The 13,024-nt window shown below is 38.5% G+C and overlaps 1 protein-coding gene across 1 annotated transcript in view; it reads right to left on the bottom strand.

Moving 5' to 3' along the window:
* Window positions 1–2,082: 2,082 nt before the first annotated feature.
* Window positions 2,083–13,024, bottom strand: part of LOC134744239 (voltage-dependent calcium channel gamma-3 subunit) — a 77,255-nt gene continuing 66,313 nt past the window's right edge. The window contains exons 3-6 of the mRNA XM_063677983.1: window positions 12,009–12,247; window positions 10,100–10,192; window positions 5,039–5,179; window positions 2,083–3,081 (exon numbers count right to left, since the gene is read on the bottom strand). Of these exons, the coding sequence (XP_063534053.1) occupies window positions 2,315–3,081; window positions 5,039–5,179; window positions 10,100–10,192; window positions 12,009–12,247 (1,240 nt within the window). The 3' untranslated portion in view covers window positions 2,083–2,314. The remainder of the gene's footprint in view (window positions 3,082–5,038; window positions 5,180–10,099; window positions 10,193–12,008; window positions 12,248–13,024) is intronic.

Below are 13,024 nucleotides of genomic sequence, written 5' to 3'. Positions count from 1 at the left end.
AACTTCAAGCGTATTTGTAGGAAGGATGAGCATGACCATCGATTCGGGAGGAGAGAGTTAAAAAAAACTATTATTTGTTCTCGTAATCAATTTCATATCAATAGTACATGCAGATGTCAACCACAATGCCTCCCGACCACACAACAATACGTGGTTGTGTTAAATAGGATGTTGGATGTGGTACGTCCCACAATAAAAAAGGAAATAAAAGTATTAACATGTACATATCAATTTGTAGCAATTTAACGTGCCTCCATTTTTAGGCAATTGTTTCGTGGAAGTTATTTGTAATGCTTACTGAAGTAGCTTGACAAATACGAAGGTTTATTATTATTATTATTTTAGATAGGCAGCTGATGCTGGTACGTCTAAATCATAGTTCACTTAGCACGATAGCAGGCTTCCGAGAAAATACGAAAGAAAACAATTATGCACTACATCTGTATATGTGGCGTCTAATAAATAAAACTATTATGAAAATTAAATGTTGTTTTAAACTGAAATAAATGTCATATACTAAGAAAAAGTGACCAAGGTATCCAGTGCCCCAGGCTGGAATCGAACCAGCGTCCTCTGTTATCGCGGCAGGTGCCTGTGCCATTCGGCCACTGGGCCACAGCGGCATAGGTCGAATTTTTTTTTTCAAGTATATGCACTTGTTACTGAAGGCTATGGCGCCCCCAAATAAACAATAAGTAATAATGATATGGGGTAAATGTTGTTTTGTTAAGATCCTAGTTAGTGACCCAATGCTGAGCAAATCTCTCCCTCTCTTTATTCTGCTCATCTCAGCAAATGAATATCAAAACCGTAGCAGATTTTAACGTCTGAATACTGCTACAAGTTTGAGCACATAATTTGCTTTATCTTTGAAAAGCAAGCTCATGGAAATGCAACCTTGCAGTAAGCTTAAGGAAGGTACATACTTACAATATTTACATGAAGAAAGGAAGATAATTACCTACACACCTGAAGACTGGTCTGGCCTATTAGTCGGAGTCCCTCTGCCTATGAAACCGATGGTCCTGGGTTCGCGTCCCGGTAAGGGCTAGTAGTCATGCATGTTTTCTATTTATTTGAGTACTTGTTTATATCAATATTATATTTTGCCTCATACTGCCATTCAGTACCATTCAATATTCGTTCATTCAATTTAATTGCGCAATATAAGCTGTATATGTTTTTAAGAGGTAAAAAACAATACAGTAAAACGATTTTGCTTACTATTTTTAAGTAGCAAGGTACCCTTGTTCGAGCTGCTGAGGTAAAAAATATATTATGCACTCGTAGAAATTATTTCGTAGATGAGGGTTCAATTATTTATAAATGGGGAAGCTACATGATATTATGATTAGTCTGAAGATAACTTCAAGCGTATTTGTAGGAAGGATGAGCATGACCATCGATTCGGGAGGAGAGAGTTAAAAAAAACTATTATTTGTTCTCGTAATCAATTTCATATCAATAGTACATGCAGATGTCAACCACAATGCCTCCCGACCACACAACAATACGTGGTTGTGTTAAATAGGATGTTGGATGTGGTACGTCCCACAATAAAAAAGGAAATAAAAGTATTAACATGTACATATCAATTTGTAGCAATTTAACGTGCCTCCATTTTTAGGCAATTGTTTCGTGGAAGTTATTTGTAATGCTTACTGGCGGCACAGAATAAATAAATAATAGTACTACCGTACCGAAAAAACACTTCCTACACAACCGAAATTTGACAGCGATTCAGGGACGAATCATGCTGTCCCTTTCTAATGTATGGCACCTTTCGGCCATTTAGGGTTGTCAAAATTCAAGTCCAAGTCATTATCTTACCTGAGGTCGTACATGCAAAGGGACGTCAAGTTGTGCCAACCCTAATAGATGCTCGAAGTAATGGTGAGCCGAACGGAGCCGAGAATACCCGAAAGGAGGAGTGTCGCCCCACTGCTGGCGGATGTCTTTTGTTTAACTCCTTTTGGTTTCTACCAGGGACTTCCGCACGATTAAGGTTCAGGGGCCTGTTTCACGAATGCCACGAATTTCACGAGTGCGTAACTGGGATGGAGATGCTAAAAATACTAAAACTACACAATTGGCAGTGTTTATTTCAGGAAATGTAACAGTTAAAAATTAACTAATAACATAATGCTAATTCACGTACGCTCATAAATTCGAAAATCACCTCTCTTAAATACTATCTCGCGCCAAACACGCGCGACATACACCGATCGAACGGTACGCGAAACGTCACTTATCACTCGAAGATATGCTTGGAGGTGGGGCACGGGTACGACAGACGGACGGGTGCGGGCGGACATCAGACGGGCGTGGTGCGGCGGTAGGCGTCCGTGCCCACGCCGCGGTCGTGCCGGCCCGGCTCCTCCCTGCCGCCCGCGCCGAACGTCACCAGCTCCTCCTCGCGCGACGGCGGCGGCTCCACAGCCGACGTGTCCAGGAAGCGCCCGCTCGCCACCGACGCCTGCGACTGGAATATCGAGGCGCTCCGCAGCCCGCTTAGCGTGTTCGCGCTCTGCGGCACCTCCTTGAACTCCTCGAAGTAGTTGTCGCAGGCCGTCGGCCGCGGCGCCGCCGGAAACCCGTACAGGGTCGAGGTGGACAGGTCTTTCAGCGACGCCGAGCTTAAATTAATTCTTCTATTCTTATGTATGGAGCAGTGCGGAATGTCGTCGCCGTCGAAGACGAAGCGGCGTCGCTCGCGCGGCGTGGCGGCCGAGGACCCGCTCGGCGGGTACGTGTCCCGTTTCATCATCCGTCTCTCCAGTAGTGTGGAGTCGCGCTCCCTAAAATCCGAGAATGCGTACTCGCGATCCCACGCCCTGCCGTCCGCTTTAGCCTTTTCCGTGAGCTCCGTGATCCAGTCTTTTTGGTACCATTGCAGGAACAGGAATATAGCCGAGGTGCCGGCCAGTTCCACGGCGATGAAGCCGCTGATGTACAGCCCGAACGAGTAGCCGTAACTGTAGGACATACGCGGCGTCGCAAACACCGTGTAATACAGCTTGTGGTTCACTTGGGACTTGAACACCGATATATACATCACTATTCCTGTGAGCATTATCAGTCCTGAAAATGAAAGTAAAAACAGCAATTATAATTAACTATATTTTTGAAATTTTAATTAAATTTGACTAATTTTCCAGGACCTTAATGGCATGGAAATGAACTAGGTAGCCTATTGTTGATCCAATGGTTGGCACTTTAGCCTTAAGGGTTAGGGCTAAGCATAACTGTACTGTTAAGTAGCAATATTTGCTATGGAAAAAGGATTTTGAAAATAACTACTTCTTTGAACTAATCACATAAACCTATTTTTTATTTATGCATGAGAATTGAAAACGCTATTCGACTAATTAAATATAAATACTATTATGTCGTATTTTGTTTGTACCTGTTATGCATTATTATGATTATAACTTTGTACACAAACGTTACAATATAACGTGGTATGCCGAATGAATTTAATGACACACCAACACCATAAAAGCTGTCGACGTTAAAGGTACATTTTTCTCTTTATTACAAAGGAATAAGATGAAAATTATAATTATGAGGTTGCGTTTGTGCACGACATAAAAAAATCAAACACGGCTTTTTCTGAAACAAAGCTTTCCATTGGCAATTATTCTTTGAGTTTCTAAGATGTATTTAAAAAGTAGAGCCACCAAGATTTTTGATGCAAGTGGGGAGGGGGAGGAGGATTTTCAGCCTCGGCGCATCTAAGGTTAATAACTGTTTAAGTTAAGAGGAAAGGGGACGGCCGCTACTCCATACAAACGTAGATATTTTCCCTTTTAAATATGTACATTATAGAAAACATTTTTACATATTTTGATGTATATTAACCATAGCTATGCCCCTACGTTTACCTTTTTTAGATTTTTTGATTATTGTAAAAATTTGGTGCAAAAAACAGATTTCATACAAATATATAAATGCTACTAACTCTTATAATAATTATAAAAATCGAAAAAAATCAAACGTTGGAGCATAGTTATGATTGATATACAACAAATGGTGTCAAAATATTTTCAATAATGTTAAAATGCAGGGAGGAAAATGAGAACAACGTTTGTATGAAAAGGCGACTAAGGTATTCGTGGACGAGTGCACTCACGACGCTATCAACCGTCAGAAATGGAGAGACATCGCAAGGGGAAGTTTTGTAAGATAAAAATTATCCTATGTCCTTCCATGGGACACAACTTTACTATCTCTATACCAAATTTAACTAAATCGGGTCGGCGGTTTAAGCGTGAAGTTAATTAAAAAAAGTTTTTTTAATTATATTTTCTATGTTTTTACTTCGGATCGGTGTCAAGTAGTTTAGTTTAGTTTAAGTGATGTAGATATAAAGTATAAAGTTGCGAGCCTTTCTCTAAAAATGTACCTACTGGCTGCATGTGTGGCTGCACTTCTTTGCCATCCTTGGGTCCTAATAAGAACCAATCTTGCCAAAGGAAATCTTTGGTATACAAAACGCCGTATTTCACCTGGTACAACGGCCACTATATATTTGACGTTACAAATGTTACAATAATAATTGTACTAATTGGGGTGGGTAGTGGTTTGAGTTACGTAAACCAGCACAAGAATTGGACAAAAGTGTTACTACTAGCCAAATTTTAATGTAATTTACCCCACAATACATAACAAGTGTATAAACATTTGCAAGAAATTAATTTAATCGATTACGGAGCAAGTACAAATTGATTTTCCAATGTCACATACGGCTTTTATATAGGGTGGGCCAATGATAAATACATTTTAACGAAAGACATCAATACGAAAAGAGAATTTATCACTGGCCCACCCTATACCTGTTAAGACTGAGTAATCAAGAGAGCAGATGTCGTTCTAATATGATATCCCGCTGTGTCGATAGTGCATTTGTATCGCTTTTACGGCAAAGACATACAGATTCTCTGGCGGATTTAGCGTCGACAATTAGGGTGAACGGCATGCTTTATTTTTAAATGAAGTAAAACTAGTAAATCTACATAATAATTAAGCAAATATTTACCAGATATGATAAAGAGAACTCCAGCGATGAAGGTGCACAGCCGCCGGCCCTTCACGCAGTGGCCCAACACGCAACACAGGGCCCCAAACGCCTGCGTCAGAACTGCGAGCAGCAACGGGGCGGCCGAGCGCGTCACTACATCTGGAAATGATAATAAAATAATTGATTTATTATGTACTAGCTCGTGCCCGCGACTTCGTCTGCGTGGAGTTAGTAATTTGGGTAGTTTATTTTTATCCAGTCTGCTTTTTATCGATTTCCCCTACAAATTTCCACCCCCCTATTCACTCTCTTAAAGTATGATTTCTGGGATAAAAACTACACTATGTCTATAGTCTATCCCGGGACTCAAACTATCTCTATACCAAATTTTAACTAAATCGTTTTAGCGGTTTAAGCATGAAGAGGAGTTAAAAAAAAGGTGTTTGTTTAAAGTTTATATTATATGTTTTTACTTCGGAATGGTGTCAATGTGATACCATAAATGAATTTGGCACCCGATTTATACGAAAACGATACCAAACGATACGATATTGATGTAGATAATCAAGATAAAATTTAGAGCCGCAAATAAACTTTCAATAGAGAATATCTCGAAAACTATTCAAGATATCGAAAAATTTGACTGAATTAAGCTTGTAGCAAATTTAATCAGTTTTCGTTTTGTTTAAGTAGTCATGTCGCTGCGACGCAAAGTTTCCAAGATATATGTGAAAAACCGAAAAATTTCAAACCTTCCTTCCCTTCAAACCCCCCTCCCCCCGGCACCAGGGTTGAGGCCGGGGACTTTTGATATGTTCATCTCCTAACTAGTCCAAACAAAGTTACGTAGTCAAAAATTGTGTTCCTAGCATTTCCGTCTATACCTTCTTATTGCTTGGCCTAAAAGGCATAGCATATTAGTTATCCAACGTGGAAATTAAATGCCGCAATTATGGTGGGCACCTTTGCGCCGGAAACAGCAGTGAGCGCGGGATGTTTCTTTAGTTGTAACGCTTATTTCTATTTTCTATCCCTAATATAGCCAGAATTATTATCTGTGAGTACCTATTACTTATAATGATATTTATATATTATTATTTCATTTATTCCTTTTATATCTTGGGTTAGGATATTATTATTATTATAATGATACATAGTACATATGGTGCTACTTTACCGCACTAGTGCGATAACACTACGTAACACACACACATTACGTAACTATGTCGAAAATATAAAGGGCCATAAGTATGTACTGTTAAACGTTGTACGATACATGTGCGAATAGGTAATTTCCTATTTTTCGCATTTGTATCGTAATGTACTATTCTTCTTAATTCCAGTGCCCTAGTTTTTTATATGGTATAATATTTTATTAAATTATTGCAAAAATTATACATTTTTCGTCGTCAAAAGGAATGTGTAATCAATGTTGGGCAAAAAGTATTACAACAAAATACAATTACAATTAGCAATTGAAATTATTAATTTCAATTACATGTAAAAAGTAATTGCGCATCCAATTTACAATTGCAATTGCAAAATGTAATTGTCAATTACATTTTAAAATTTAAACGTTGAAATTAATTACTTTACTCAATTTCAAATTACTTTTATTGAATACAAGATGATCGAACATCTTGTTTTCCAATATCATATTAAAATTATGAATGGGTTTAAATTTCACTTTGACATTTTATATTTAAAAAAATATTAATGAGTATTTTTAAAAGATTTTGTACAAGGCAAAATCTTCTTCTTCTTGTCCTAAGCCTTATCCCATTATCTGGGGTCGCCTCTCCTTGTCTGCATTTTCCACTGTTCCCGGTTTTAGGCTACGGTGTTGTCTACTATCTGTTTCAGGTCCTTCTGGGCCGTCGTCAACCAGGTGGCGGGCCGTCTTCCGACTCTTCCGACACCTCGCGCTGTCGTGGGTATGCTCAGGGCAACTCGTACCATATGGTCTTCAGGGCGGCGGAGTACATGTCCATACCATCGTAGGCGACGTTCTTTAACCTTGTCGATTATGGGCGCGATCTTATAACTCCCTCTGATGTGGATATTCCGTACGTTGTTCAGCAGTGTGACACCCGCTGACCAGCGTAACATGCGCATTTCTGTCGTGTGTAGCTTATACAGCTGCTGTTTATTGGATGCCTAACACTCGGTACCATAAAGTATAAGGGGACTAATTGCTGTTTTCCCTTGAGTTTGATGGGCATCTTCTTGTCACACATTAAGCCTGTGAGTTGTCTCCACTTCATCCACCCCGTCGTTGTTGTGTGCGTTACATCTCGGTCGATTTTACCGTCGCTACTAATAATACAAGGAAAAGTAATAAATAAAATACTGTTTTATTTATGGGAAATCGAAGAATTAAAATGTAAGATTTTTATACGTTCGGGTTTTAGTAAATGTATAAATAAAAATTACAGTAAGTTTATAATACACAATTATTATTGAAATACTTTTATTCGCCTGTTTGTTGTTATATTAGTCTTCTGGCAACATAAAGTAATTGAGTAATTTAATTACCAGTTCTTATAATTGCAATTAGGCATCGACATTCAACGAGGGCACGTAGCCAGCCTTATGGGCACCCTTCCGCAGGAGACAGACCTGGGGGACTTTTCATAGGTGGGGGTTTTATTTTATTTCTTTATTTTATTAGATTTAATTTAGATAGTTTCAATTTAGTCATGTTATTTATGATATTAGTTTTTAATCAGTTTTATGTTCAGATACATTTTAGCCTGTATTTGTGTGAATAAAGTACTACTGAATTATTTAATAACAATTACAAATTACATAGCAAATCGAATTGCATGTAATTGATTTTCATGTAATTTAATTACAAATAATTTAATTACATGCAATTCAATTAATAATTAAATTACACAAGTAATTAATTGCGCCCAACACTGTGCGTAATGTTGTAAAAATTCTCTCTTGTGTAGAAACTACCTATTATAAGGCGCTAATATACCTACAAGCTGGTACTCGTAAAGGGACCCAGATAAACAGACTTTAATTAATATTTGTACTGAACTACTTATTAAAATTAATTGTATTTAATTTAAGAAATATAAGCAGATTTCTATTTACTCAGGCCTCTTCATAAGAACAAAGGCAAAATTATATATTTGATTTGTATTTAATTACAACGTTATTATCTCAATTACGTACTTAATATAAATAGAACAGAACAAAACTAGATTATATCAGCTTTGAATTCAATAATAAGTGAAATAACTATGTTTATCAAAGCTTTCATTGTTTATTTACACGATTTTTTGATAAGTATAATGAACGGAATAGCTTTTTCAACACAGTTGCTCAAAACGACGTTTTTATTCCACCGATTTTTGGCTCATAATCCTAGATATTAAACGCGTGCTTTTTCAGTGTATTATTCCACTCGTGCTTTTTCATTATATTATCCAACTGAGTTAAGAAGGTAACTGATTGCTAATATGGAAAGGGAGCCTTCTTTAATTGGTCAGACTGGCGGGCACCGGCGCGCCCAACCGCCTGCGCGGTGCGCAGCCCGGCCGGCCCGCCCGCCGCGCCGCCCGCGGCCGGGGCGAGGGGCGGCCGGCAGTATGACGGAATGCAACACACAATACTAACTGTTTTAACTATTAAAATTTGATTAATATGAGTTTCTTTTTTTTCTCGCAAGTGTGTTGAAAAACGTCGTATGAAACGCGTGTGCATTGGTCATTAAGCAATAAGAAAGCCGATTTTTATTTATTTTAAAATAAAATAAAATAAATAAAAATCGGCTTTCTTATTGCGTGCTCGCTTACAGCTCGCGCGCACAATATCGCTTCGTGTGTATTGACTAACTTAACACACTTGTATCATAGTCTAGCTTTTATTCTAGTCGAATAAAAGCTAGAAAAACACCTCTTCATAATGTGAATGTCAATGATGTCACAGAATGAATAATATAAAAGTTTCGAATTCCATTCCTTGCTTGCTTTTGGTGCTTTTCTTATTTTTTCGCAACTGTATTAAAAAACGTCGTTCGATACACGTGCGGATATATCATTCTTATGTAAGTAAGTAAGTAATGATAAGTAATGACATACTTTCCGCACTAGCATCGAAATAATATGTATATAGTTGTTGTTGTAATGAATTTCTTCGCTGTCCCACATTACAATTGCCCGTGTGGTTATATTCTTGTAGCTATCTCGTTATTTATTTTCCTTAATACGAGTATATGTAATTCCCTTAGTGCACAGTATAAACTCCCAACTATATCACTCCATGGTCAACTGCTGAAACTTTCACCTCGACAAAGTAAATATCACCACTTTTGTTCTGTTGTATTTGTTTTATCTCTTTTGTTAATTGTACATTTAAACGTATGAAAGGCAAACATATATTTTATCGCGTTGTACGGCATAGCCATTTCTTATTCTTATACACTTGTTGTTGTCAATAATGACATTGTCAAGTACTGCCATAGACAGTAGACAAGATGTCGCTGGTCGCTGCTGCAAAGGCTGCGTTCAGCTTATGGTTGGGCCGTGTCGTACGGCTGCGATCGTGACCCAAAATGGTCCCGCCGGAAGATCAGCGCTGACCTTCGGTTCAGCATTATGCTGAGGCGAGACCATTTCGTGGTAAACTTCAACTCCTACCTATTTTATAAGTTCCTATAGCTTTAGTATACTTTTGTATGTAATTTTAGTTTTAAGTTTATCACGAATAAAACATTTGAATTTGAATTTGAATTTGAAATGTACTATTTTTATTATTTAGAAGACTGTCTTCTCCGAGACCACGGGGACAACGCCGTCCTCGAAACGTCGGAGGTACATTTTAAAACTATTTTACGCGATTAAGTCCCGTGGAGATAAATAATAATGAGTAAAAATCGTGAAAGTTTAAATCAGTGATGTACTATTTTATTTGCATCTGTCTATAACTATAATTTTCATATTTATGACGGAGCCAAACAAGTGTTAAAGTGTTATAGTAAGCGGTTTATGAATAAGAGAGCGGCCTACGGTATGTCCATTAGAGTTTTGTAATATAAAAAATACACACACATTTAAATATACTCACATGGTATAGCATTTGTCGAGTCGATAGGGTCGGGGCCATGCTGAGACAGCGGGAAATACGGAATGTCGACACACCTGAACACCGTGCTCCCGGCTGAAAAAGGGAAATTATTATGCATTTTTATTATTATATTCATGGGTTTGTCACATACATTTAACGTTCTTTTAATGCTGTAATTCGTTAAGGGGCCCACTGACTATCAGTCCGCCGGACGATATCGGCCTGTCAGTTGTTCGGAACTGTCAAATTTTTGTTCTAACTGAACAAAAATTTGACAGTTCCCTTTAGGGGCCCACTAACTATCAGTCCGCCGGACGATATCGGCCTGTCAGTTAGAACAAAAATTTGACAGTTCCGAACAACTGACAGACCGATATCGTCCGGCGGACTGATAGTCTGTGGGCCCCTTTATTAAGGAGCCCACTGACTATCAGTCCGCCGGACGATATCGGCCTGTCAGTTAGAACAAAAATTTGACAGTTCCGAACAACTGACAGGCCGATATCGTCCGGCGGACTGATAGTCAGTGGGCCCCTTTAGATCGTACATTTGGATCTAATTTATTTACTTATAAATTTTAAATGTAAATTAATGGAATTTAATTGATGTGTAATTTTTTTTATCAAATTTTATTGAATTGAAGCTAATTTAATTTATTTATAATTTTAATTTTAATTAATTTATTTTACAATTTATGTGTGTTTACTAATATATTTTTAAAAACTGTAAACTAACAAAATATGGGCCGACAGGCCTGAAATAAAGATTTCAATTTCAATTTCAATTTGTATGATTGTTACGTCTAAGCAAGTACTTACATAACGCAGACATTGGGCGGTCACTGATTTTTCAGCGCATTTCCGTTATGTCAGTTTCGGTATCGTACAAGACAAGTAGTGTGCATACATTTTCTTCTTTGTTGGCAGTATCGTAGTTTCTACGATTGTTCTGTCTAACCAAGTATTGTTACATGAAACGCAACCTGCACAACAGAGCAGCGTTATACCGAGTGGGCAGACGAAACTTCCGCGCGACCGACAATGCGTCGTTTCCGACGACGGAAACGCATTGTCGGAGTGTACACGGCGCCCCACTTTCTACGCGCGGACTGTGCAATGTGCGAGTTGACTGACTGTCCTGCGTTTATGCATTCATTTCCTTTATAAAGTTCTCAATTTTTTTCATCACATTGTTAGTTTCATAACACGTAGGTATTAGTTTTATGTAGGTATTGTTGGTGTTATTTAATTTGCATTCATTTGGTTTTGGGCCAAACTAATATATTATGTTTATATTGGATATGTAGGTACAGGTACTGCAGTCATACTCCGTGATTGTTAAGCCATTTAGGGTTAGAACCCTACTAGAGTTAAATTGGACATTCCATAGCGTAAGTATACTAGCTATGACCATAAATGGAGTAACAATCACGAAGCGTGATGGTACATGAACTATACACCGGGTTGTGGAGGCATAGCTACAACCTGATCCCCTAGTGTAAATTTCATTCGATAGCGTGACGAGCGTTCACGTTTGCGTTATGTCTATTTTTGTATGGAGTTTTGAACAGCGCGTGTAAGGAGTTAGTTCGTAAGTAAGTAATACCACCTTGCTGTCTATGTAGCCATAAATTACGTGTTTATTGAATAAAACTTTAGTCTTTAATCAGCATTCACTTGTTTAATTGCTCCTCCAACTTCCCGCACCACACGCGCCAAGCGGGTCGTTACACAAACGTGTATGTCACGTCGCACTATCGAATGGATAGGGGTAGGAGACAGTATGATTTGCAATGGAGCTGTGTCTGTATGGACCAGTGACATTGTAAATACTCCTGGCTGGGAACGTTTTTCCCTGTATGAAGCCATTTGTTGGTGAATATTCCAATTTCAATGGTCATAAAACTTACGGTCAGTATGACAAAGCCTCCACAACCCCGAAACGGTGTGTTTAGCCACAAGGCTATGCCTCCCGGTGCCGTTGTACGAGGGGTTGAGCATGTTCTCTTCCGTATGAAGCCAGTTGTTGGTGGACACGGCGACGAGGACGGCGACCACCGCGGTACCGGCGGAGAGGGGGGTCAGCAGCCACAGGCACGCCACGGACGAGTCGACCTGCGCCACCAGCGTTGGTGAAGGAGGTATTGGTCTGGAAAATTTTGCAACTTCGATCAGTGTCAAGCCTTTTATTCTCTTGTAATGAGGTGAAGTTTCCTCATAATTTTAGTTTGTCTTGTATTTTGTTCTGAATATAAATAAGAACGTGGTACATACATTTCTGAACCGAGCAATAATATAACAAAAAATATTATTCGATAGGTAGGGGAAGGTTGCTATCATTGGACCGGCGCTTTGAATGGACCATCTAAATATTTTAAAACCTACGCATGCTAGACAGAGATAGACAACGTACAAAGTGTCCTTGAGCGATTCAAGCGGCCCCACCGCTTCCTCAGTCGCGCCGCACTTCTCGGCGACGAGTGACGTGAGCAAGTGTGTTTCGAGCGTTGGCGATGTAATAATTACGCGAAAGAGAAACGCAAAAAGGTGTCATTACATTTTGTATTTGTTTGAGTGTATTGACGTATGATGGTTAAAAATCTATTAATCATTAAATTCATAATAATAGTTTCTGGCCAGTTATTTTTGTTTTTTTTTTTGTTATTAATACAACTAGGTAGCAACTAGGTAGCTAGGTTTGATAGCAACTAGGTAGTTGCTATCAATGGACCGCATGTATGTCCTATCATCGGACCGGTCCAATAATGACAACTTTTTTTTAGTTTTAAAAATGTTTATATCTTCCGTTTATGTATTTATTTACTTATAATTGTTTCCACGCAAACAAAAAATATATTAGAAGAAATAAAAATGTCAATTTCTATAAGTCTCCTTGATTGGACTATCAGCAAAAAAATCCTAAGTC

Source organism: Cydia strobilella, chromosome 9 (genome assembly GCF_947568885.1).
Source record: "Cydia strobilella chromosome 9, ilCydStro3.1, whole genome shotgun sequence".
Lineage (NCBI taxonomy): Eukaryota > Metazoa > Arthropoda > Insecta > Lepidoptera > Tortricidae > Cydia > Cydia strobilella.
Note: the sequence above shows the minus strand (reverse complement) of the source record. Positions and strands in the feature narration are given on the sequence as shown.